Source organism: Haemaphysalis longicornis, unplaced genomic scaffold (assembly GCF_048455015.1).
Source record: "Haemaphysalis longicornis isolate Haplotype H1 unplaced genomic scaffold, Haemaphysalis longicornis Haplotype H1 scaffold_5, whole genome shotgun sequence".
Classification (NCBI taxonomy): domain Eukaryota; kingdom Metazoa; phylum Arthropoda; class Arachnida; order Ixodida; family Ixodidae; genus Haemaphysalis; species Haemaphysalis longicornis.
The window spans coordinates 65,815,228-65,839,163 of record NW_027526385.1 but is presented as its reverse complement, the minus strand read 5'-3'; the positions used below and the strand labels follow the sequence as shown (position 1 = coordinate 65,839,163).

Sequence of the window (23,936 nt, the reverse complement as noted above, 5' to 3'; positions counted from 1 at the left end):
TTCCGCATCCTCTTTCCCTGTCATTTCGCCACAATTTCCCTTTTCCCCGCACTGCCCTGCTATTTGCTTCATTATTGTCTTTTTTTCCCGCACTGCTTCCTGAAAGAGATAAAGCAGATCTCACATTCACCATGAATGTCACGCGCCTGCCCCAAGGGGCGCCGGTGTGCGTGTCAGTGCGCGTTAGCCTAAGCTCTCCGCACATTCAACGATGCGGTGCATGCGTCGAGGAGTATTATTGTGATCCATTAGGGAAGCCTACCCTCCCTGAATCCAGCCGGCGGAACGGTACGTCGCCGCAGGTATCAAAAACTCCCCGGCGCTCGGCTCAGTGACGCGGGGTCTGTCGCAATTCTGCGTTTATTTCCGGAAGTGTATAGCTACCCACGATGAAATATGAAGGGGTATTACATTGCGCCCGCTTCGAACGTCGTCGTTTAGGGAGCATGCCATTACGCGTTGGTGGTTCCTCGGGGTTCTTTTATGTTCCCTTCTTTCCTTTCAACCTTTCGAGAAAAAAAAAGAAAAAAAACCGGCGTGTGTTGTGTTTCTTCCCCCACTTCCTTTTCGCGGAATCGTATACTGTCCATGCTTGCTGTCGACCCCCACGCAGTCGCTTCCTTGAGAGGCCGAGTGTTCGTTTGGGGGCTTTGTATACCCTGACTACTTTGAAGCACTGCGCCCTTTACAAACGTGCAGTATACAGACCACTGCTCTCGCGCAGTACTTTATGTTCGGGCTGCCTTGAATGGTGCCATTCGAGCGAGGAAAATGTGGCGCATGCACTGAGGCTTGCTTGAAATATAAACTCGTCGTTGCAAATGTAGTTACATGAACAGCAGGTCATTTGTGAACAAATGTTCTGGAAGTACGCCTTGAATCGTGGGGGGTTGTTTGTGGATTAGCTTATAACCCAACGAAGCGGCGTGTTTACCTGGTTTTTTTTTTCCTTTTATTGGGAGTCCGAATGGATATGTTTGTGCTATGCACATAAAGCCTGGACGGGTTGCAAGCGGCTGGATATTGTGTTTTTTTAAAGACAATTATCCTATTTGGGCTACTTAAACCCGGAAAGTTCGATCTGTCATTCTGTCTGCACTTGGGATGAGCCACCCATCCAAAAGAAAAAAGACTTTTTGAACGACAACTTTATACAGATCAAACTTTTCCTAACCAATAAATCTGGAAATATCCTGCAAACTTGTAAAACATTCTTGAGCAAAACGCCAAGGCACAATTTGAATTCGCGGTGTTATTTTATTAAAACATCCCGGGCTATCTCCATTAACGTGAAAACTGGGGAGGGGCGAACATGCAGTGTACAAGTATACTCTTGGCGCCTTGGCGTTTTTGCCAACGGAGCTGAAACTGTTTGAGGTGGAGGTATACAGCTTTGCTGTAAAAGTCCCTTGTCTATAAAGCGCGAGGCTCTCTAGCGCGAAGCGTAAATAAGTGTCCCGGTGCTCTTTTTGTACGCATTAGAAAGCGCTCCAGTGCGAGTCATAAACCAGTTTCCCGGTGGTTTAGTACCGTGACTTCATGAGACGACGATTACAACGATGACGGCAGCAGACGGCAACAGGTGCAGACCTTAAGAGGCTTCGCCCCTAAAAAGTAGATGTGTACTTGATATCGGCTATAGCAAATATAAAATACGAATTGAAAACAATATTTACAACAAAAGTACACAAACTCGAGCGGGAGCATCGACTTCGTGGCTTCATTTCAAGTTCATCAGTAACGAAAGCTTTCAATAGATGGCAGGCGAGCAGTGGATCGGGAGAAAATTGAATTAACAGGGGAAAACGTCTACCTAGTTCATTTTGCGAAGAGTGAGACGGGTGGGGAAAGGTTTCAGAGGAGGGGAAAGAGAGAGAAGAGAGGAATTTTCGTGGAAGGGACCGCAGAAGACTGGTCTTTTGACGGCATTTGCAGCTAAGTGAGCGGATGGACAGCCAATTTTTTTGTGATTGCATTCTTAACGGTGCCTTGAGGCTGATATTTTTGTAGTGGTTGCCAAAGAGTTGAGTGGCGCATTCTCACTTAACAATGCCTGAAACGAATAAGGCCTCAGTGCCTCCTTCTCTCCTCACGAAAAAAAAAATTCATGGAAGCTTGTATTCACGCGCAAGACTTAAATGGCGAAGCTGTTGTAAGTGAGCATTTCCGGACACACAGTTAAGTTTCAGTATCATTGGTTATTTTCACAATGTCGTGCCAGTAATCGTCGTTATATCAATCGAAGAAGTCTGCGTATACTTCGTGACTACTACTGGATGCAGAGTCATCCTCAGCATTGTAGAGTGCCACCAGCACTTCGTCATCGACTGGAGGCAGCGGTGGCGGCATCTGTAAGTCGTGTCGGGAAGGATTGGGCCACTCTTAGCCACTTCTCCAGTTATTCATGATGTCTTCTGGAGAATGTGGCGGCCGCGGTGGCCTCTCACATGCAGGGGGTATTTTCATCTTTAGTATTAGCGCTGGAATTATTCTTTCCTAAAGGAACTGCGCCAGCCGGGGACTCCCCGGTTGCCACGAGGCGCGCTAACGAGCGCTCTCCATCTTCTTGCTCCTAGCAGTTTCAGCCAGTTCTTTTTTTTTTCTAAAACCAGTGTGAGTGCTGTAGACGTTTGGTGGTCGCCACGAGGCACGTGCTGATGAGTGTGCGGCCTTTTCTTGGTATTTGTTTGTGCAACGGCGAACTTACGCCATGTAACAACAGCTCCGCTATTAAAACTCTACTCAAGTGGGAAGATTCAGTCCCTCCTCTTCGACACTGAATCTGATTTGGCATTCCGAATTGGCGGGGGCCACCTGGCGACACGCGCGTGCGTCTGAACTTTAAGGTTCGCTCGCGTTCTTCTCCGTGATCTTCTTAAGGCGCAGTGCTAGCCGCGGAAGTATCTGATCGCAGCTTTTAAACTAGGAAGTTCTATTGCCACCAGAAATTGGCTTAATAATACTATGAAATGCGCGTATATAGACATTTGTTTAGTCCCTTTGCGTGGTTGTCGAGCCTGAAATGCAGAAGTACGATGGTACCTTCTCACCGGCACCAACGACTAGCAAACGACGTGTCTAGGAGAGCGCTCCGGATGAAGAGGTCGGGACTCAAAAAAACTACACCATCTTCCCGTACGGGAACCCTGAGTAGTATGCGAAGCAGCCATGGGGTCGACTGAAGTTCCCAGTAGTTTTCAGTCCGTCGTTTCCGTTGACGTTCAGCTTCGCGTGCCTTCGTTGTATCAGTAGCTTCTTGACGTAGTTTGAATGAGTGAAGGACATAAGGCGCGTTCGTAGCACATGCTCCCGTTCTGGTTTGTAGCGCAGTGGGAAGAGCGCCACGTACCTCCCGTTGCGGCCAGAGAGTCGTGGGATCGAAACCGGGCGCTGCCTAACTATTTCTTTTTATAGTGGACTGCGCTGACGTCAGCCCAAACACTGACGGGGCTGAAGAGACGCGCATGCGCATAGATTGCGGACGGCGGGCAACAACGACAAGGGATAGGGGGATACAGCCCCGAGCATGAGACACTTCGCATCTAATAAGCGGCTGTGATCACAAAAGTTTCCAGATAAAATGCCGCTCCGGACGACTGCCACATTCCGGTAAGCAGCGATATGGTTGAAAAGAAGTAATCACAAAACATTCTTGATCAAAAATTACGCCCACCTCCCCTCGCGGGAACCCTGGTGTGATGTGATGCTGAAGGGGGTTCCATTGTGCGTTTCCGTTGGGTCGATTACTCGAATTGCGTGAGCAATCGTCGGATAATGCGAGAGAGAGAGAGAGAGAGAGAGAGAGAGAGAGAGAGAGAGAGAGAGAGAGAGCAAACGTAGCGCGGACGACCGTCGACTGAGAGACCGGCCGGAGCGCGGCACTCCGCTTATATGCGCAGCGCGTCCGAAGGAGATGAGACTGCGGAGAGAGAGGGCGCTGCACATGCGCACAGCGCGCTTGCGCAGCGTGCAGCGCCGCCCACCGGCGGAGTGAGAGAGCGCGCCGCAATGCGCGCGCCACAGATGTTGGGGGAGAGGGCGCGCTATCACGGCGAGAGGGGAGGGGTGAGCGTAGGAGAGAGGCAGCTGTGCGGACGCGGACAACGACGACGCAGGAAGGACAGGGCCGCCAACAAGAGATGCTCCTCTCAGCGTCGCATCTAAAATCTCCCTTTCATTGCTATTTCTAGCAGGCGTTGAGGAACGGGTCTACTTGTGCATAAAAGCAGATACTTGCTTTAAACCCCAGGGTTATGCTTATGCTATGCGTACCCGTATTGCTAAAACGAATACACTGTTTGCCGACTATTTATATTCTAAGCAAGCTTTAGAAAATCCCGGTAGGTTGCTTTCCGTCGAGTTTTCAGCGTCACTCGTTTGCATCTTGTTTTTGGCTCAACCCCTTCCCTTCAAAACAGTTTTTAGCGCACCCCTGCAAACGTACTTCTGCAATAAGAAGCAGCATGAACACGAAGTTTATATTTTCGATGGCCTAGCTCAAACGTGTCAGCATGGCTACGAACAGTGCAAGCCTTAAGCATACAAGGGGCACAGCAAAAGTATAGTTGGTAAGCAGATTTTTGTACTCTGTCATGGGGGACGACTAGTGTACTTGGTTTCATGCAGAGCCAATGAATAAGAAAAAAGAAAATTTGTAACAATTTTAACAAATTCGTGCTGTTTCGTCTGTCGACTCTTCGTTTCGTACTAGCGTTTGTAGCTCTAGAAGCGGTGCAGATAAGCCTGAAGAGACCCTGGAACGCTTTCGATAAACGCTTTTACTCGTCTTTTCACGTCTAGAACCACCGCGAAAGCTATAGTTATCGCCAGCACGGAGCGGTACTGCGTGATTTGCTCGTCGCACCATATCCGCCTTCTATTTCTTCTTTGTTTTTGTGTCTTTTTCTTAAAGTTGCTATCGAAAAGCGTTAATTGCTTGAACTGAAGGCAAAGCCCCAAACTGCCGCTACACGGTCTTAGTGACGTACTCCGAGCCGTCGAAGAACGTCAAGATCGGGAAAGAGGAAAAAAATCTTTTGAGCGAGTTTCTAAGTTATCCGATGGGCATAGAGCAGTAATTTTTGGCTGAGGCACTTTGCGACCCCCTAATCTAAGTACTTGGTGCGTGGGGGGACTACGTTCTACAAGCATTTAATATTTCAAAAAAGTTGAATAAAGTGTTCCAGGGTATCTTTAAGGAGGAATGTAGCTAATCCGGCCTTCAGTACTCCAGCAGTCGGAATCTCTATTCCCAATACATTTCTTTTGGTAAGAGTTTCCGAAAGGCCGTAGCGTTCCTACGAAAATTGTCGCATTTGGAACTAATATGGGTTGCTGACAACATCGAACGGGCAGATTTCATTTAGGACGTCATTGCCCGAGGAGAAAAAGCAAGAACAGGAAAGCCATCTAGCTACACACCTCTTTTGTGCGCATCGCAGATAATCATTCCCATCGTGTCACGTTTTTTTTCCAAAGTGTAGAGGGGGGGGGGGGGACGCGGCTGAGTGAGAGAGAATTCAACTTGAATCAAAGGTACAAACGTTTAAATGACCAGCCATGTCTTGTGAGGAAACGGACAGATCCCATATTATGGAAAGTGTGGCTCTGGTATTTATTTTTCATCGCCTGTCTGCGAAGAAGGAGGCATGCATTTTTCAGGGGCCTTGGGGAAGCGGGAAATTACAAGGGTACCGTGGGAAGGCCCTAGGCGAGTTTCTATTCGAGGCTTCTTACTGCGACGTTGAAGTTTTGCGGGGAGGCGATGTCTTGTCGGAAGAAGCGAAAGCCTTCCACAGCGCGGTGGGCCTTCATGATTTCACGATCGCTGTTCGAATGATGATCTTTCCAAACGTTTGATGGGCAGGCGGACATTGAATGTGACTGCACCGCAATTTAGCTGTCGTTACCGAAACGGAGAATAAGGGACCTTTGACGCTAAGAACCTTAAAAAAAGGAATCCCTGCATCCCTCTTATTTGCCGTAAAATGCCCGTGGAATTCGGGCGAAATGTAAAATAATTTAGGAAACCATTCTGGTGCGTTGTAGATAAAGGAAAAAGAGGGAGAGAGAGGCAAATTTGGGCGAAAAACCCTGCGTGCCCTGACGACGGCAATTTGTAGCGAGAACACAACTTTCTGCAGATGCGTGTGCCAGAAGGCCTCCTACAAAAAAAAACAAAAATACAGGCATGGAAAAAAAAGATTGAGGGTGCAGCTTGTCCTTCGAAGCGTGACAATAAATTAAAGTAAATCCACCGGAAAGACCACAAATTGTGCAGCTTGCGCTGCCATTGTTTGATGGGGCGGTCCTTCCTGCAGAAAAACTGTCAAGCTGTGACTCCTGGCTGGTTCGACGCGTATTGTACATTAGGTTTCGTTGGGTGCCGTCAAGCTTTCCCCCTAGTTTCGCGTCAGTTTTTTTCCTGTGTAGCGCCTGCTAAAATCCGCTTTTAAAGCGACAGCTTTACATTTCTGTTTCGAGCATGGCCGTTGTGAAGCACATAAAATTGTGGTGTACAAGAAACTTTACCATTCCTTCCTGTTGTTATTGTGGTTTGTGGGAAGTGCACTGGGGATATTTTTGAGCTCTGCAGGGAGCTCACCTGCATACAACCCAGTTCGGGGGAAGGAAAGTAGAGGGGGAGCGAAAGGATAAAATATATATAGAGAGAGAGATAGAGAAAGGTAGAAAGATAGGATAAAGAATAACAGATAGGGCTGTCAGGCCGGGCACATAGTCAGTCACTGCAGTCCGGGCTAGAGCTGCTGCGTGAGGCCGGTCGTCTCCAGGTAATGGAGCAGATGGGCGAAGATTTCCAGTTCGGTTGCCGCAGGCCCCTTCGGGATAACATCCCTTCTTGAGGAAAGCTGAAGAGAGGCGCGAATGCTTTCTCATATCAAAACTGCGTCAAAAGTGTGCCAAAGCCTTCGCTAAAAGGGCGTTCAACTTTCGCTGAAAGTTCCTGCAATCGATCGTCAAGCCTACAAAGACCACATTCGAAAACCAAGAACGAGCCCACGCAACAATTTTTCCCGCACCAAGTAAACGCATCTATCTACAAGCGGTGGAAATGTATGCCGTTATGGGGTTTATGAGATAAAGGTCTACATAATTCCATGCCTTGCTTAAGATCGAGGCGTGCAGTGTCCTACCTAGAAGCGTCCCCTTTTCACGATATTCACGTAACAGTTTTCGCACAATGGAACCCCGTTCTCACGCAGACGCCGTGTGTCCGGAGATCTTATCACAGCTTTTCGGTCGACCAAACGGTATACGGGGAATTGCGTTAATTTTTTGGCAGGACGCCGTTGGTCCCACAAGAAAGCTTTCACTTCAAAATAGGAGCGCGAGCTGGGAAAAGGAAACAGCAGAGAGAGAGAGAGAGAGAGAGAGAGAGAGAGAGAGAGAGAGACCAAGCTTGATTTGAAGTTTCATCTCTCTCTCTCTCTCTCTCTTCTTCGAAATAGGGTTATCAAAAAGGAAATTCAGCGTGCGCCAGGAAAGGGTACTATTACGATTACCTCAACGGCACCTCTGCGCTTTGCTATTCTATTGCATCTCTGTTAATCGCGCGCTCATGCTCCGAATGAATTCGCACTGTTGGTGGCCTGCCCATAGGCATTTGAAAAGCGCCGAAGCAGGTGATTTAAATAACCACCGTTTTATCGTACCGCGCTAGGCCGTGCGCTCTACTTTTGTTATATTTGGCAGCTGCGACGAGACGACCTTCTAGACTCTAAAATGATTTACACCCTTTTTTGTCTATAACTAACACCCTTGTATCCTATCGAAAAAAAAACACCGTCTTAAAGGGTACCATTAATACTAAAACAGGTAGAGCAGATACCTCTTATCAGATACCCCACCGGAAAGTGGCAAGCGGGGCGGCTAGATCGTGGAACCGCTAACAGTACACTATAAAATGATTGGCACCCTTAAGGGTGTAAATAACTGTCTATTACTGTCCCTTACAACCTGAGATATAAAACAAAAGAAGACACTTTTTAGCATGTTTACTCATTTATAACACCCTTACACCCTTGCATCCTATCGAAAAACAAAAAAACACCGTCTAAAAGGGTACCATTAACACTAAAACACTTTTAAACGGGTGTTTTTTGGTGTTCTTGCAAGGGTGTAAGGGTGTTATTTGGTGTTTTTGCAAGGGTGCAAGGGTGTTATAAACGAGGAAACATGCTAAAAAGTGTCTTTTTTTGTTTTATATTTCAGGTTATAAGGGACAGTAATAGACAGTCATTTTAGTGCACTGTTAGCGGTTCCACGATCTAGCCCACCCGCTTGCCACTTTCCGACGGGGTATCTGATAAGAGATTGAAATGGGTCGGTGGGGTTTTGTACGCTCCATGAACGAGACAAAGAATACCGGTTGGTGCGGCGTTGCGATCTTGGCGCTAAAACCAAGGCGTTTAGCGTGTCCTTTGTTGGTTAGCCTTGCATTTATTCAGCAATGACTGAAGGTTCTTGCATTGACAGCCCGGTTGATGCTGTTTGTGACTGATCACGACTATCCCCTAGCACGAGCGTTGTGTTTTCTCCCGCTATGCGGAACACAGACAAACAGAACTTCCGAAAACACGCGAGCAGGGCGAAATGACAACTGGTAGGTTGATGAAGGTTATGCATACCCAGCCAAGTTTAGTCTAAATCCACATAATGGAAACTTATGGAAGCGTTTGATGGAACGAGAAGGTTGATAAATCGCTGCGCAGTAGACAACTGGCCAGAAAAAGGGGTCGTGTATCATGGCGCCTTTATTTGATTTCGGTTACTATGTTCTTGAAATGAAATTGTATCGTCCGGTTACTTGATAGTTTTAGTGACTTTATACTGTTTGTTGATGACAATCTGTTGAACGAGATGCATGGGCATAGCTCGCTCCTCGAGCTCGTGACAGTTGCTCGGGTTCAGCCCCAGGGATTAGGCGACCGGCTGTGTGGCTTCTTTTCTCCGTCGCTTTTGGCGACATTCTGGTGCCGTCAAACCTGGGAGATCGAAGCCACGAGCAGATTCGAGTTGAAGCGCCGCAGACGGCGCGGTACGCTAGGCTCGGGATTCCTTTGGATCCAGCTGATTCGGGAAGCGAGTCCTCGGACGCTGCTCGCCACTTGTGTTCGTGCCGGAGTCATCCGTACGCCCGTCTTCGCCACCGTCTGCCATAGAGGAGTTCCGCTGCCGCCGTGACTATGTGATAGAAGCCGTCACAAGGGGCGTAGCTGCGTTCCCCGGTGACAACAAGATAACGGTGGAGGCCGACAAGGTGGCGAACATACACGCTGTGTGTTGGCCGTGCCTCTACGACCTCACAACTGCCGGCCATTCCAATCGCACGGAGAAGCAGCGAAGCCCGCGGCAGATTTTCTCGATGGACAATTGGTGTACCTAGCAGCCCGCCTAGAGATGTTTGCGGTGTCCTCGCAGACGCCAACAGAACCAGCAGCTCCAGCGGGCGACCGGGGTGGCGATCATCGTGCCAGCCACGACCAGGATGCACTGCCTACTGACCCGCGCAACTACGCCATCACCCACGCCACCAGCTTCAATAAGGATGGTGAAGAAGATGCCGCAGCCGTGAAGAAAGATTGACGCACAAGTTGAACAAGATGACGGCAAGTGGCTTGTTCCTGCGGTGCCTGGTGCTCTGAATGGCTGGGCAGCAGCATATCATCCGCGGCTGGCTGGGATAAACCGGTGTGTGTTGATGAGCGAGTGGACTGTGCACTACTTCGGGATGTGGGGATCCTGATGTTTCTGATGCTTCAGACTTCCACAATTTGGAGCTCAAGAACGGAAATTTACAACCTCATGCCGCCGTCGGGCGCACGAATGCCATTATTTTAGAAGACGTGCACGTGCGGTCTTTAGAGATGCCCTGCATTCTGGTGAAGGTTGTGTCCTCATTAGTGTACTTGAACATCCTGGACAGCGTCGGTGAACTGAGGGTACAAAGCAAGATGTTTACGCTATCAACTCTACTATTACTTTTTCTTCCCTTCGGCTCCTGCATTTTTGTCGCCGTGCTACCCCTGAACGTTGTACTGCTGCCCTCGACCACCCGTTTGTCTATAGTACGCAATGGTATCTACTGTGGTCGTCTATCGCCTAGTTTTTTCTTCCTCCTGCTGGGCCTTCGCATGTTGGTGGCTGGGGAAGTGTGTTGATGATAATGATGAAGTGGCCCGGGGGCACGTGGATAGCTCGCTCCTCGCACTTGTGACAGTTGCGCGGGTTCAGCCCCGGGGATCGGGGACCGGCTGTGTGGCTCCTTTTCTCCGCCGCTCTCCGCGACACTGTCTTCGCACTGAACGGCCATGCTTCTAAGCACTGCCGTTATAGCTTGACTTAGTTCACAAGAAAAATTTTTTGAAGATTGCGCGTTCCGCGTTATTGGCCTCGCATTATCATCCATTCAATGATTACGCTTCCATAATTTCTAACTCAATTTCCTCTGATGTAAGTAGCTAAGTTAACACTTCTTCTAGAACTAACACTTCTAACACTTCTAGAACCAAATAAGCTGTAAACATGTAATTAAGTATCTGCTACCGGAAAGTCTGCTACACACACCGATAAGGGGCTCGGCGAAGAATTGAACGGCTGATATTTTGGACAGTGGGCTGACTTGTGGCCTTTCCGCGATGCACTTCCGTGCCAGACGACATGCACACTACGCATAGAAAACGAACCAGCACAAATGGAAGATGCACTCACTGAAAGCGTCACCGCACATGCGCCGTTTCTTTCCGCGCGCGGCCGCTAGATGGCTCTGACAGCATAATGGGCTGAGCGCGCTTTTGTGTCCGCTCACAAACGACGGCCGATGCTCAGTTCGCGAGGCCCGACGCTCATAGCGCGCGCCCTTTAACGATGCCCGGCGAATGTCACCGCATCAGCGTGTCATTCTCTCCGTTCTTCGAACCAGAAATGTCCTCGTCCGAGTTTTTGCGGACCACAATGTTGCGCAACAGCTCGTGTCGCAGATGTCTACTGCAGGCGTCTGACATTTCAAAGCCGGAAGCGCGTCGAGGGGAGTGGGTAGGAACTGTCGAAGTCTGCATTTGAACGTGCATGCGTAAGGCTTGATCTCGCAGGCTTCATGTATTTACTTTGGTGTACTCCCCCGCAGAGCCCGTACAGTCGGGAAGGGAGCTGGAGTTAATGAGTGACTTTCACTGTCGCTCGAGTTGTGCTTCAATGCCGTTCTCGCTTGGTTTAACCAAACTAGGGGTGTCGCCTTGTTATTAACATTCGGGCTCTGTTTCTACCTCAAGCACGACCTGTAAATACGCAGTAGGATTTGCGACAGTGACGCTGTTAGGTGGTGTTCGCGCTTTGCCAAATGCTTGCGCGAGGACTACCCTCACATTAAAATCAAGAAGGCAAGTTGTAAATGGTGACATTTCCGTCATGAAAATTATCTTAGACATTCTTCTCACGAACAATATAATAAACAAAATACATTCTAGTCCACTTATAACAATATCCAAGTGCCAAGAAAATCACATCGTTATAACCGATAACTGTTATAAGAGGGTTGCGAAATAAAAAAGATGGAACAGAGCTCAAAACATTTATTCGCATGCCAGCAAGGTCGTACTACTACTGATTTGCGGAAAAGAAGCCACAGTCGGTCACCTTTGCCGCGTGTGAAGTTAGCGCGAATCTTTTCCAAGAGCATCTATAGGTGCTTCATCTAGCTGAGGTAAATTTTCTTGGCGGAAACAAAGTCTCCGAGGGACTGTGTCACGCATTGGGCCGAAGACACTACCTGAGTAGGCTGCGCAACCGCGTCATTAGAGTCATCACTGTTGCACTTTTGGTGCACAATATAACTGGAGTCAATCGTTATATCTGATATCGTGGCACTGGAGCATTGTAATAAGCGGTTTATTTTACCATAGAAAGAGTACAAAAGTGTATGGTGCCATAGCTGTTTATCGTTATATCCGATATATTGTTATAAACAGTATCGTTATAAATGGACTCGACTGTATTTGTAATCGTCGTCACCAACAACTTTTTAGGCTTCATTCTTTTCTTAAAAAGTGGTAAAGACATCGAAAGCGTTTACAGTGTAATAGTGTACTCTGACAGCGGTCTCTCATGTAGAGAGAGAGGGATAGTGAAAGAACTTCTTGGGGGGGGGGGTAAAATGATTCGCCATTGTACTCTAATGACATTTACTTACCCACTGCCACCTGCTCTCCGTTTTTACGGGACTGCCGACCACAGCCTCTATTGGACAGTGGGATGGGGATTGTTATCCGCTTTCTTCTTAATAAAGTGAGCCGCTGCCATGGTGACGAGGGTGATGCGTCGTGGCATACCTGCCTGTCTATGGAAAACATTCTATTTCCATCCAAGCATACCTTATATTCCACAACAGAACTGGCATACGTATGAGTGTCGAAGTTATGATAAAAAATAAGAATGACAGTGACGACACTACGAATCCTTGCAAGATTCAGGTCGTAAGCCTGCACTCATCAACGAAATGTACGCAGGGACATCTACGTCTTCAACAACGCTGTAATCATAAGCGCAGCCCCACCACCTTCGTCGTCAGTACTAACATCTCACTCCTACACGTCCTCCTTCATATCATTCTCATAACTATTGTCAGCAGCGTCACCATTGGGTGCTTTTAATTTCAGGACAAACACCTGTACAGATTCTTGCTTCTTCAAGTACTCCTTTTTGTATTGCCTTTCGAGTTGCAGAGTGCGCTGCGACAATGAAAACGTTACGGTTTTTCTGTGTCTACTCCGCTCACTATTACAGTCAAACCTCGATAAATCGAACACGGGTATATCGAATTATTGCCTATATCGAACACTTTCTATATCACGCGGAAAATCACATGCATTCATAATTTTTTAATTCGAACTGGGACAGACATGAAATGGGTATATCGAACTCCGCCACCCCAGACTGCCCAGACCGCTCGCGCTCTTGTGACAGGCGGCGAGCTATCCCGCAGTACCCTCGAGGATAGCGGTGGCGCGATGGGCGTTCCCAACTGCTGTGCATCGGTTGCACCGAAGCAGAATTCGACGGTGCAAAAGAAGAATGCGAGCTTGAAGAAACCCGGGGCCAGCTGGAGCGCTTTGTTGGTGCTGAGCCACGAAGCATGTGCATTGATGACTTTGTCGGCGGTGACGACAGCACCGGAACGACGGCGGAGTTGACGGATTTGGAGATCCGAGCGGAGCTTACTACTGAGCGCACAAACGAAGACGCTGCCGAGGTTGTACCCGCAAGCGCTGATAGTGCCCCGCTTCCGACTTCGACCGAGGCTTCAGTGGTTTTGGCCCTACCGCACCGCTACTGCAGCGCTATAGAAGTCACCGGCCTGTCGCTTGTGGAACGTTTGTACTACGTTGAGGAAGTCGTGTATAACACGCCAGGCTACCCTGCTGCAGTACTTTAAGCCAAAAGAATAAATACTTTGAAGCACCAAGTGAGTATTTAATGCACAATTCGTTCATTTATTGATTTGTACCACTTTATGACACGTTTTTTAGATGATTTTATATATCGAATTCTGGTTATATCGAACTATTTCGCGGGCACCGCGCTGTTCGATATATCGAGGTTTCACTATTTCCTTTTGCAGCGGCCGGTTTCAGACTGCATCGACGCAGTAAAGTAACATAACGTAATTACCTCAGATAAAAACTCCTTGCCAGAGAACACGACCACCATAATTTCATCTTGACAGGGAAAATGAGACGTGGGTCAGCGGTATCAGCCATTCCAATAATTACAGCTGGCAGGGGAGATGAAACTGCCCTGCCAAAAAGCCCGGTATTGGCAATAGATTGTTCAAGGTATGAGCGTAGAATTCAATTATTGTGATGGAAGCCAAATAGACAAATTTGGTTTGAAGGCATTTTATTAGCCAGGAAATTAAAATGAACTCAAAAACAGGTCCTTTCTGAAGAAGACAGAAACTACCTTGGTCGTTAATGAGGTTTCGAATTCTTTGCGGTCGGCAGCGAGAAAAAGAGAAAAGGTGAAGCGCGAAATCAATTATCCCTGGTTCTATGTCTTGCGTTAAAATACAGAATATTGAATTCTTCAGTCGCACGTGGGGAAGACGAAAAATTTTGGTATTTTACTCTGTCAATGTGCAGGACAAGGAAAGGTTTAGCACATGACCTACATTAAGGTTACAAAGAATGCTCCTGAAAGGTTTGAGGAAATTTTATTTCAATTGAGTGTTTGGAAGATATCATGCCTAAGAAACACACATGCATGCCGGCACACACTTTTATTTTTACTCCTCTCATCTTAAAAACGCTGCCTGTTGACAAGTAATCTACTCTATGTGATCAGACATGTAGGCTTAGCCTACTGAGCACGAGGTCGCGGGTTCGATTCCCGGCCGCGGCGGCCGCTTTTCTGATGGAGGCGAAAAGCAAAAACGCCCGTGTGTACGAGATTTCGGCGCACGATAAAGATCCCCAGGTGGTCAAAATTAATCCGGAGCCCTCCACTACGGCGCGCCTCATCGCCTGCGTTGCGTCGGCGCGTTAAACCCCACAATCAATCAAATCAATGTAGGCTTAGCAACCATCTTGTAGATGGTTCCAAATATAAATAATCCCTTTCAAAATGCATAAACAATTCAAAAGACGTGATAGCTGTATGTGTAAGTAATGTTTTTATCTTGCAAATGGCGCCAATCATTAGCGAACCCGCCCTTGTACAGTTACGAAATGTAAAAGCTTGATGTTTAGGACATCTTTTATCTAGGAAATGGCGCCGATTAGTAAATAACTTGTTTTAAATTAATATCGGATAGATGAAACCCAGAATGTGAGTCTTAGGTCGTGTGGCCATTTTGAAAATAGTGCCAACTAATAATTAATTTGCTCAAAATATCTTTGCAAGGGCTCGCGTGTACAATATTTCACTGTAAGTAATGTTTAGTCTTGCAAGAGGTGTTAATAATAACTAACCTACTTTATCAAGGAATGATGCGGATAATCTTGACGCTTAAGGGGGGTTCTTATCTTTGAAAAGTTGCCAATTAATAAGTAATCTCCTAAAAAAAACTCACTGCCGGAAACCCAACTTTCCCTAACAATGGTGATAATCGTGGGTATATTTAAAGAACAGAAGGCTTCCCGTGGGCGGAATCAAACCTAGGTCTTCGCGCTATGAAACCCACGTGCATGGAGGAAAGAATACTCAGGAGAGGCCCCTGGCATCCCAATGCATTGCGAAAAGTGTGGAGGAAGTTACGTCATTTTTCTTGAGCCCATGGACAATGTTGCTTACTTGTTTATAACTGCGGCGGCCAAATTTGGGCAAATAGAACGGACAAATTTTTAAGGCGCTTGGCATTTCGCTGCCTGGCTACGCTTGCAAACCAGCGCAGTCACTACGACAAACGTTTTTAGATTAGGCCAGTTTGAAAACTCTGCCGTCGTTGCGCCATCCCGCGAGCCTGTTGCTATGACGACGACAAACGCTACTTTGCCAGGCTTAAGAGCTGAAAAATCGTCCTTCTATCTCAAAAACGAAGGCCGTTTTTCGATTGAAACTTTGGGTGAGGGTTAGAATGGGCAAATTGAAGGCGAAATCAACAGCTTAGAACATCTCATCGCACCGAGGAATTAGCGACGAAGCTGTTTTCGCTTCGAAGCGGGAGGGCAGGGCGACGCCATGTTAGTCAAATCAAACCGGAGACAGCAAAGGATGATGGGATAGAGTGCTGGGCTCCGTGGGCTCAAGTCATGGCGGGACTCGGCTTCACAAATGTGACGTCACGGCCTCTCCTAACCTTTTCTTTCCTCCATGCCCACGTGTATCCGATTCCGCCATGCCGACACATTTTTAATTTATTTTTGCTCCATTCAGACACGGTCGAGGCATCTTGCATTTGTAATAAGTGCATTTACGTGCCGAGACCGAACAATCATGCACCCGTCCGTGAAACGACGATGACGGTTGAACGCGAAGCTTTCTTCGTGCGAAATCAAATGGCGAAGGGTCGAAGTAAAGGCCGCTGCGACCAAATGTCCAAATTGCGAGTGAGTTAAAGTGAAAGCTTAACGAGTCAAGTTGCAAACTCAGACGCAAGCTTCTAGATCATCCATCGTCTTCGTTAGATGGAGGGGAGCGCAATTTTTTTTCTTTGATGGCTCCTGTGTGACGTTTTTGGCAATGCTTTTTCCCGTCTAGCTTGAATGACTTTCGGTGAGACGGTATGAGCGGAGTTTTCACGTCTACGCACGCGCACATCGCCGGTTGCCGGTTAGGCCTTCTCTGGGAAGGTCGCACACGCAGCGATACTTCCCATACTTCCCGATCTCACCGATGACATGCCCCTTGGGCTGGCTGGCGGTTTGAACGTGGACGTTTGATGCCCCGATGCGACTTGGCTTCGCTCCTTCGTGGTCGATCGGTTTGGATTAATGTTCTACGCAGACCGGGAGAGGGCTACGCGGGCGGGAGGAAACGAGGCAGCGGCGTTTGTGCTCTTACAGTAAAAGTGTATTCCTTCCAAGTTTAATTCATGGAATTAGCTAGGATGTATCCTGAATCGTAAATAGCACGTGTTTTTCTTCGTTCATTTCATGGAATGCACCAAGATTAGTCGGTCGTTCTTCTTCACAGAATGGAAAAACAGTTAATTTTTTTTTGTTTATTGACATTAGAAACCGACTTTTTTGTTTACATGGTGCGCAAACGATTTGGACACAAGATTTCCGAATGGAGAATACGTCTTCGTGTGCTGCCGATCTCATATTGTAAAAAAAAAACTTGGCAGAGTTCTTTCTCCGGGAGTCGAAATATAGCGTTAACGGAGTTTCTCTTTCACCTATGTTTTGCCCCAAGTACCCAACACTTACCATTGCTGAAACAGGAAGCTTCCTCGGGCGCCCACAATGCTTCAGTCGTCGTTTATATCTTGGTGTTTGTTGGGTTGCTTCCTCGTCAAGTCGTTAATCTTGCTCTTCCCATTCCCTTGCGACTGCGCAGGCCCGGAGTTCCCCCAAGTCGAGGCCTCGTTTTTCACCCAACCGGAGCTCGACGCCAAACCGGTCCAGCCGACACTCTTTCTCAGTGGACTGTGGGGACGTCATGCCAGGTGAGTAGAAAAATATTTACCATACCTTCCGTAAGAAAGTTGGGGAAGGCGCGAAAGCTTTTTATATCAAAAGTGCGCCAAAACCTTCGCTACATGTGCCTCCAACTTTCGCAGAAAGTGCGTTCAGTAGATCGTCAAACCTTCTAAAACCCAAATTGCAAATGAAGAACGGATGCCATACAGTAAGGCAGCGCACTCTTATTTGTTCTGCCTGCCAGCATATGGCACGGGGGGAGCCTCTACAGCCCTGCCCAACTTTGTCGTATCATGCTTTATTCGTCAGAGAAAATGAAAGACACGAAAGAAGAGAGATAGACCAGGCAAAAAAAGTACAAAAAACAACAGAAGATAAGAATTCTTTTTCGTGAGGGCGGACCAATACGACCAACCGTGAAATTTACCGGGGGTGTGCAGATACTTTCACCACAGATGCTCTTATATTCGATAAGACATCGCGGACACGGGCGCCCGCATATTACCGCACGTACACGCGTATAATACACCCAGTAACGCCAACGCCCACATGCACACGTTAACGGTTAAACGCACCTACTCCTGTTCCCCCAAAGCATATCCCGCATGGGTCGATCGGAAGACTCAAGGGACGAGAAAATATAGTGCAATCACAAGCCCGCAATCATCGCACAGCTCCCACGCAACTGAGCGCCAACACAAACAAACCGGCCTAGGACGAGGAAAGCCCCGAGATTAGCGAGCGCAAGTGCACGGTAGGCCACACTCCGTTCAGGCCGGAAACCTGGCCGACACCATTAGCGCACCCTGCAGCATAAACACGATGGATGACCTCGTAGAGAGTGCGTGAACAACTAGCGTCGCAAACACACTGGGAAATGAGAAACGGAAACACCTGCACGGCGCAGCGGCAGGTCGATGGGAGCGAAGGGTCAATCGAAACGTGTAAGATATTGGCGTGTTCATTGCACAAGCAGTTATGGTTGAGTCCTTCGGGATGCTCAGCGGTGTACGGCAGCAGATAATGGTTAAATCTGCGGCCCCGCAGCGTCCGTTTATGTAACGACAACATGTCACGGTGAGACGGCCTAATGGGGCCATCGAGACAAAATACAACTTTTCATTTGAAAGAAGTACAGCCTTTTGATAAATCACTCAACTTCATCCCAGTCACGAAAAGATGTTTTGTACCGAAAAGGAACCCTAACGAATTTTTCAAAACATTTATATTTCGCGCTCCACAACGTTATCAATGACGCAATAGAGGGAAACTAAAAGCATAACTTGTAGATTAACAGCACATTACCACTCAATTAACGGGATTAAATTAAACTAGGGGCCCGATTATAACTACGGAGTCATGTTGTTTTGTTGGTTTGTTGGCGCGCCGCCGCAAATAACTCAAACAAGATCGTATTACTCCATAAAACACAGCGACAAAGTGGCTTTTGAGTCCGTAGGGCGGAGCCCATTGGCGAATTCAGTACCTGGAATTCGCGGTGCAGGCGTCTGTCTATGTACGTTTAATTAACCGACTTAGCGAACGTAGCAGCGAAGGGAGAAAGAAAACAGAGGCGAGCGTCTTGCGAAGTGTGAGGAGGAGGGCGGCAGGCGCGGAAATGGCGTCATATCTCTCACTTCCACTCCCTCACACTTTCTCCATTCGTCTCCGCCAAGGAGTGCCCTCCCCCTGAACTTTCCCCAGCCACTCCTCCATTCGACGCTATTCAAATGCACGTGACATTTGCGCGGGTGGTTCAAACACGATTTGCAACGACACGCTCGCTGCTACCACGGGAGTGGCTAATCCGAACCATGTGATATTTGCGCGGGGGGTTCAAACACGATTTGCAATTAACCCGCTTGCCGGCGGCAGCGACGCGCGGCGGGATAATAGCTGAGTAGTATGCGCCGGCGGGCCTTCGCTGAACACGCTTTGCGGACAAAGTTCGCATTGGGGACCACAGTATTCGCGAGTGCATTTTTTTAATACCTAGCTTAGTTTTCAAGATCCCGCGGTAAAACTAGTGTGATATTTACTGGCACAAAGCCGTGTTCTTAATGAATTGAATTTTTATTTCGTCATGACCTCTACAAGGGATTATCCAGTTGTTAGGGATTATACAGTTGATTGAATTGAACGCGCTCCGACAAACGCCGGTCTCTCGGCCCGATTTCTCCTAACATGGCCGTCGCCTTTACAGCGGATGTGCAATTCATAGTTGTCCGTTGTATATGAATACGGTTTTACGCGCGAAGCGTATCTTGGTCAAGACAAGCTTGTTTTCTTGCGGGGCACTGGTTAAGCCGAGTTCAGCTATAAGAAAAAATAGTTTTTGAAAAGACGAAAGCACGAATGTCTCGCCGATACGCCCGAGACGCTCTGCGTAAACCTTGCGTTGTCGAAGGGCTTCGTAATCTTCAGGAGGGTTCAGGAGGGTTCGTAATTTTGCCGCTTGAGGCGCTTTGCTCTGCGATGCGTGTGAGCCCTTTCTAATGTGTTTGATCTGTCTCCTACGCGTTGCGAGGCTGCTCGTTCATTACGCGAAGCAATGGTAGAGTTGACGGGAATCGTGAATTGTACTGTTTCTTCTTTAGCTCACTTCATCTGGGGTCACCGGCCGCCTGCTCATCCGGCCACATTTCACTCAGTCCGAGGTTAACAGAACAGCGTTTAACCACAAGGCTTTTTAAGCTGCGCAGCGTGGTGGGCCGATTGCCAAGGTCGGCGTGCTGCATCCTCGAATGAAGCTGATTTAACTGCAGAGACATCTCTGCTTCTTCACGTGGCTTTGGGCACGCCCACGTACTCCTCTTCTTTCTGTTTTATTTTAGAAGGACGCGCTGCGGAACACATAGGCAGTGAGAATCGAGGAGCCTGCGATACAGACTCCGACGCCTGCTTTTTGCTGAATGGCTCACACGATGCTTTCACTTTGAAAACTTTACCGTCCCTTCCCAAGGAAAGTTGAGCGAAGCGCGAAGGCTTTTCGACATGAAAACTGCTTTCGAAGTGCGTCCAACCTTCTCTGGAAGTGCGACAAATCGATCGCCAAATTTTCCCAAACAAAAAACGAACCCCTGCGGCGATTTTTCGCGTGCAAAGTAAGCGCGTCTAAGAGCGATCTAAATGCATACCGATACGTGGTTTCTAAGATAAATGTATACTACTGTACTCTTTCTTCATTGCATTGTCCATAACCGGTCCTTTTTCGCGATTTTCAAATAACTGTTTTGACACAATGGATGCCAGGCTTCGCGCAGCCGGCGCGTTTGCAGAGGTCTCATCTGAGCTTTTCTGTTGACGAAACGATAGATCAGGTAATGCACTAGGTCTGTAACAGAACGCCATGAGCCCTATTAAAAAAGCTTCCGCTTTTTTAATAGGGCTCATGGCGTTTCCACGCACCCAATTGCCCCCTGTTTTTAAAAGGGGGGCAAGTGTGTGCGCCGGTGAACTGGCCCGTACTGGGGCCGCGAGGGTGCTACACAGAACCACTTAGATCCGATCCAGTAGTCCTAAGCTTTATTTCACGAATTACACGGAGTGTTGGGAAAGCTTCAGCGGCAATCGGTCAATACCGTGAGAGCCCGGGTGCAGGTACAGCCGATAATAGCAGGTAATTTACCTTCAACGATGGCTTTCCGCGAAATGAACGCCCGCGTCTTCTGGCAACACCAAATCGATGAGAAGGCCGTCACAGAGAATTAAAAGTTTCCCGTTAGTAATGAGGCAGCATTATTACCTTGGTGCACGTCTCAGACAACACCAGCTATCAGAGATGACGGCCAGCTGCCCAATTCGTGACGTCCGTAGTTTGGGGCGAAGGAACACTCATGCCAACATTCATTCCGGTCGACGGTGTTGCTTTTAAAGCGAAGCTCTATATTGCTAGGCGAAAGTAAAACCCGGCGTGCCCGTGTAAGTAGAAAACACATCCGGCGCAACCCAATGCGAGCGCAGGAAAAACCCACCCTGAAGGGGAGTTACAGGGACGGAGAGAGAGACTGGCTGGGATTATCTCTGCCGTAGCAGAGCGCGCACGCAGCGAGGTACTGCGTGAGGCACAAATCAAGTGACAACATCTAAGATTGGTGGTTTAAGGTGCGGGCGGGCAGCGTCGACTGGACAATGGGAAACACCTGGCGCACGTTACGTAGGCCAGGCGTCATACGTACTCGTCAGGTGCAGGCGGCTTCCGCTTAGCGACGCCATGAGCGGTAATGGGAATGGAAGAATGTGCCACGTCCAGGCAACATAAAACAATAAAAAGACCTCAAAGGGACTATAAATAGAACATGCCACTTTGTTTCATTTGAAAGTACTAAGCTATTGACCGTCGCTGATCTGCGTTCTAGCCTGGAAAAATGTATTTTTAACAAAAGAAAGCGCAAGAAGTATTGAAAAAAGTTTAAATTTCTCGCTACAGTGACGTGTGCGGGAAGGAGTGACGTCATATGGGCCAGCACTAAAAACAATCCAGTGTGGAAACTGCACGAAAGCATTCAAGGAATGCGATCAAACTGAACTTCAATTGCTCAGTCCCAATTGTCTTCAATTGTCCCCACTTCAATTGTACAGTCGTGTTTCTTAGAGTTGGTCTAGGCCAGAGGCCGTCAATCGCACAAAAGAGATTCTGTGACGGCATAGAAATGTTGCCATAAAGTGTTCAGAGTCGCCTCTGTTTGACATGTTTTCTTTAATATGTCCTTGAGTGGTTAGAAGTTTGCGATAACGTTGGTATCATTCAGATCGGGACAAAGCCGTCTTTCTAACAAACCAAACTGTTATTTTGTTTTCATGTCCCCTTTAATGAACCATACGGAGTAACACGTGTGTACACAAAGGCTGCAGGAAACAGCTTCGCTGCATTAACATATGTTCAGAGTGCAAAAAAGCAATATTTTTTGCTTACGAGGAGAAAATTTTTAACAGACAAGACAAACGCCTGGCGAGTGTTTGCGCAATGGAGTGAATCTACATTTCGCCCCTCTTTGAGCCGCTATCGGAGGGATCGATCATAAACTGCAGCCGACTGTAAAATGTACGTTCACGCCGATTACAATGTTAAAGGAACCTGTAACAGTTTTTCCAACATTTTTCGAAATCTGACATGCTTGCAGCGCGTAATAAATCGACAAGTCTAATAATTAGATTAGGGGGTCGTAAGGTACCTCAAAAAAATTGCCACTCTGCCCATAAGATAACTTAGAAACTTCGATCTCAAAAGATTTTGCTCTTTTGCCGGACTTGGCGTTCTTCGACCGCCGGGATTACGTATTTAAAGCAGCGTAGCGGCTATTGGCCGACTTTCCTTCAGTTGAAGCAATACAGGCATTCGATAGCCACTTTAAGAAGAAAGCCACAAAAGCAAATCAGAAATCGAAGGTGTATCTGCTGCGACGAGCAAATCACGCGACGAGCAAATCGCATTGTTTGTCTTCCTTTTTCTGTATGTCCAGTTAGCGCAAATTTTGTAACTCATAATGCACCAACTAGCCCCACAACACATTTCAAGGAGTGCCGCCCCGTGCTAGTGATAATATAGCTTTCGCAGTGCTTCCAGACGCAAAGAAAAGGGTGAAAGTGTTTATCGGAAGTGTTGCAGGGTCCTTTTACGCTTAACAGTCTCGAAGTGTGAATATCCCAAGAAAATTAGAGCCCAAACAAATCAGCGGCTAGGACAAAAAGAAAACGTGTCCAAAGTGTTCATGATTACATTTCAACACCCTGTGGTTGCGCGAGTAGTGTGCCTCGTTTTCTTTGCAGTGCTTCCAGACGCAAAGAAAAGGGTGAAAGTGTTTATCGGAAGTGTTGCAGGGTCCTTTTACGCTTAACAGTCTCGAAGTGTGAATCTCCCAAGAAAATTAGAGCCCAAACGAATCAGTGGCTAGGACAAAAAGAAAACGTGTCCAAAGTGTTCATGATTACATTTCAACACCCTGTGGTTGCGCGAGTAGTGTGCCTCGTTTTCTTTGCAGTGCTTCCAGACGCAAAGAAAAGGGTGAAAGTGTTTATCGGAAGTGTTGCAGGGTCCTTTTACGCTTAACAGTCTCGAAGTGTGAATCTCCCAAGAAAATTAGAGCCCAAACGAATCAGTGGCTAGGACAAAAAGAAAACGTGTCCGAAGTGTTCATGATTACATTTCAACACCCTGTGGTTGCGCGAGTAATGTGCCTCGTTTCGGTGTGGTAGGCAGTCCTGTAAGTTACGCGTGCCTCAAAGCAGCGTGGCAATCGACCAAGACCAAAACGCACCAAAATCGACCGCCACCAAGACCCGAGGAGACACTCAGAAAAGCTCGAGTTTTCGGGTGTGCCGGAAAAGCTCGGGACAATCGATTGCAATCAAAAGTCGATCTCCCGGCCATGCGACTGCAGGCGAAAACAGCACAACAGTATATAAAATTCAGTATGAAGGCTTCGGCGCCGTATATTTTGTCGCGAAACTGCCGTTCGAGTGGCCGGGGAGACCGGTTTCTCATGTTCTTACAGCAATCTTAATTTATAGCAGACCTTTCTCGGCGCGAACCGTAACGGCTACGGACTCCACGAATAGACACGCGAGATGACAACGAAAGGCAGTCTCCTTTGAAGTTTTACATTTCCGCACTAGACGGTATGCATTTGAAATGAACCTCGTCTCCCTCGTGTTGTTCAGTACTATCACCACGCTTGGCGGTTTTCTGTTGTTTAATTATTTGAGTTCTATGCAAGTAAAGTCGCAGGTTGCTGATGTTTGGGGTTTCCTGCATCAATACGGGAAGAACAGCAAAACAAGTTGGTTTCGCCTACCACCATTTTTTGCTCCGAATTGGGAAGATGAAGGGGCTCGCGTAGG

General features: G+C 47.7%; 1 protein-coding gene across 1 annotated transcript in view; it reads left to right on the top strand.

Moving 5' to 3' along the window:
* The window catches only part of LOC144138350 (uncharacterized), a 160,153-nt gene that overhangs the window by 116,872 nt on the left and 19,345 nt on the right, over positions 1–23,936 (top strand). Inside the window, exon 2 of the mRNA XM_077670588.1 lies at positions 17,014–17,122. Within this exon, the coding sequence (XP_077526714.1) occupies positions 17,014–17,122 (109 nt within the window). The remainder of the gene's footprint in view (positions 1–17,013; positions 17,123–23,936) is intronic.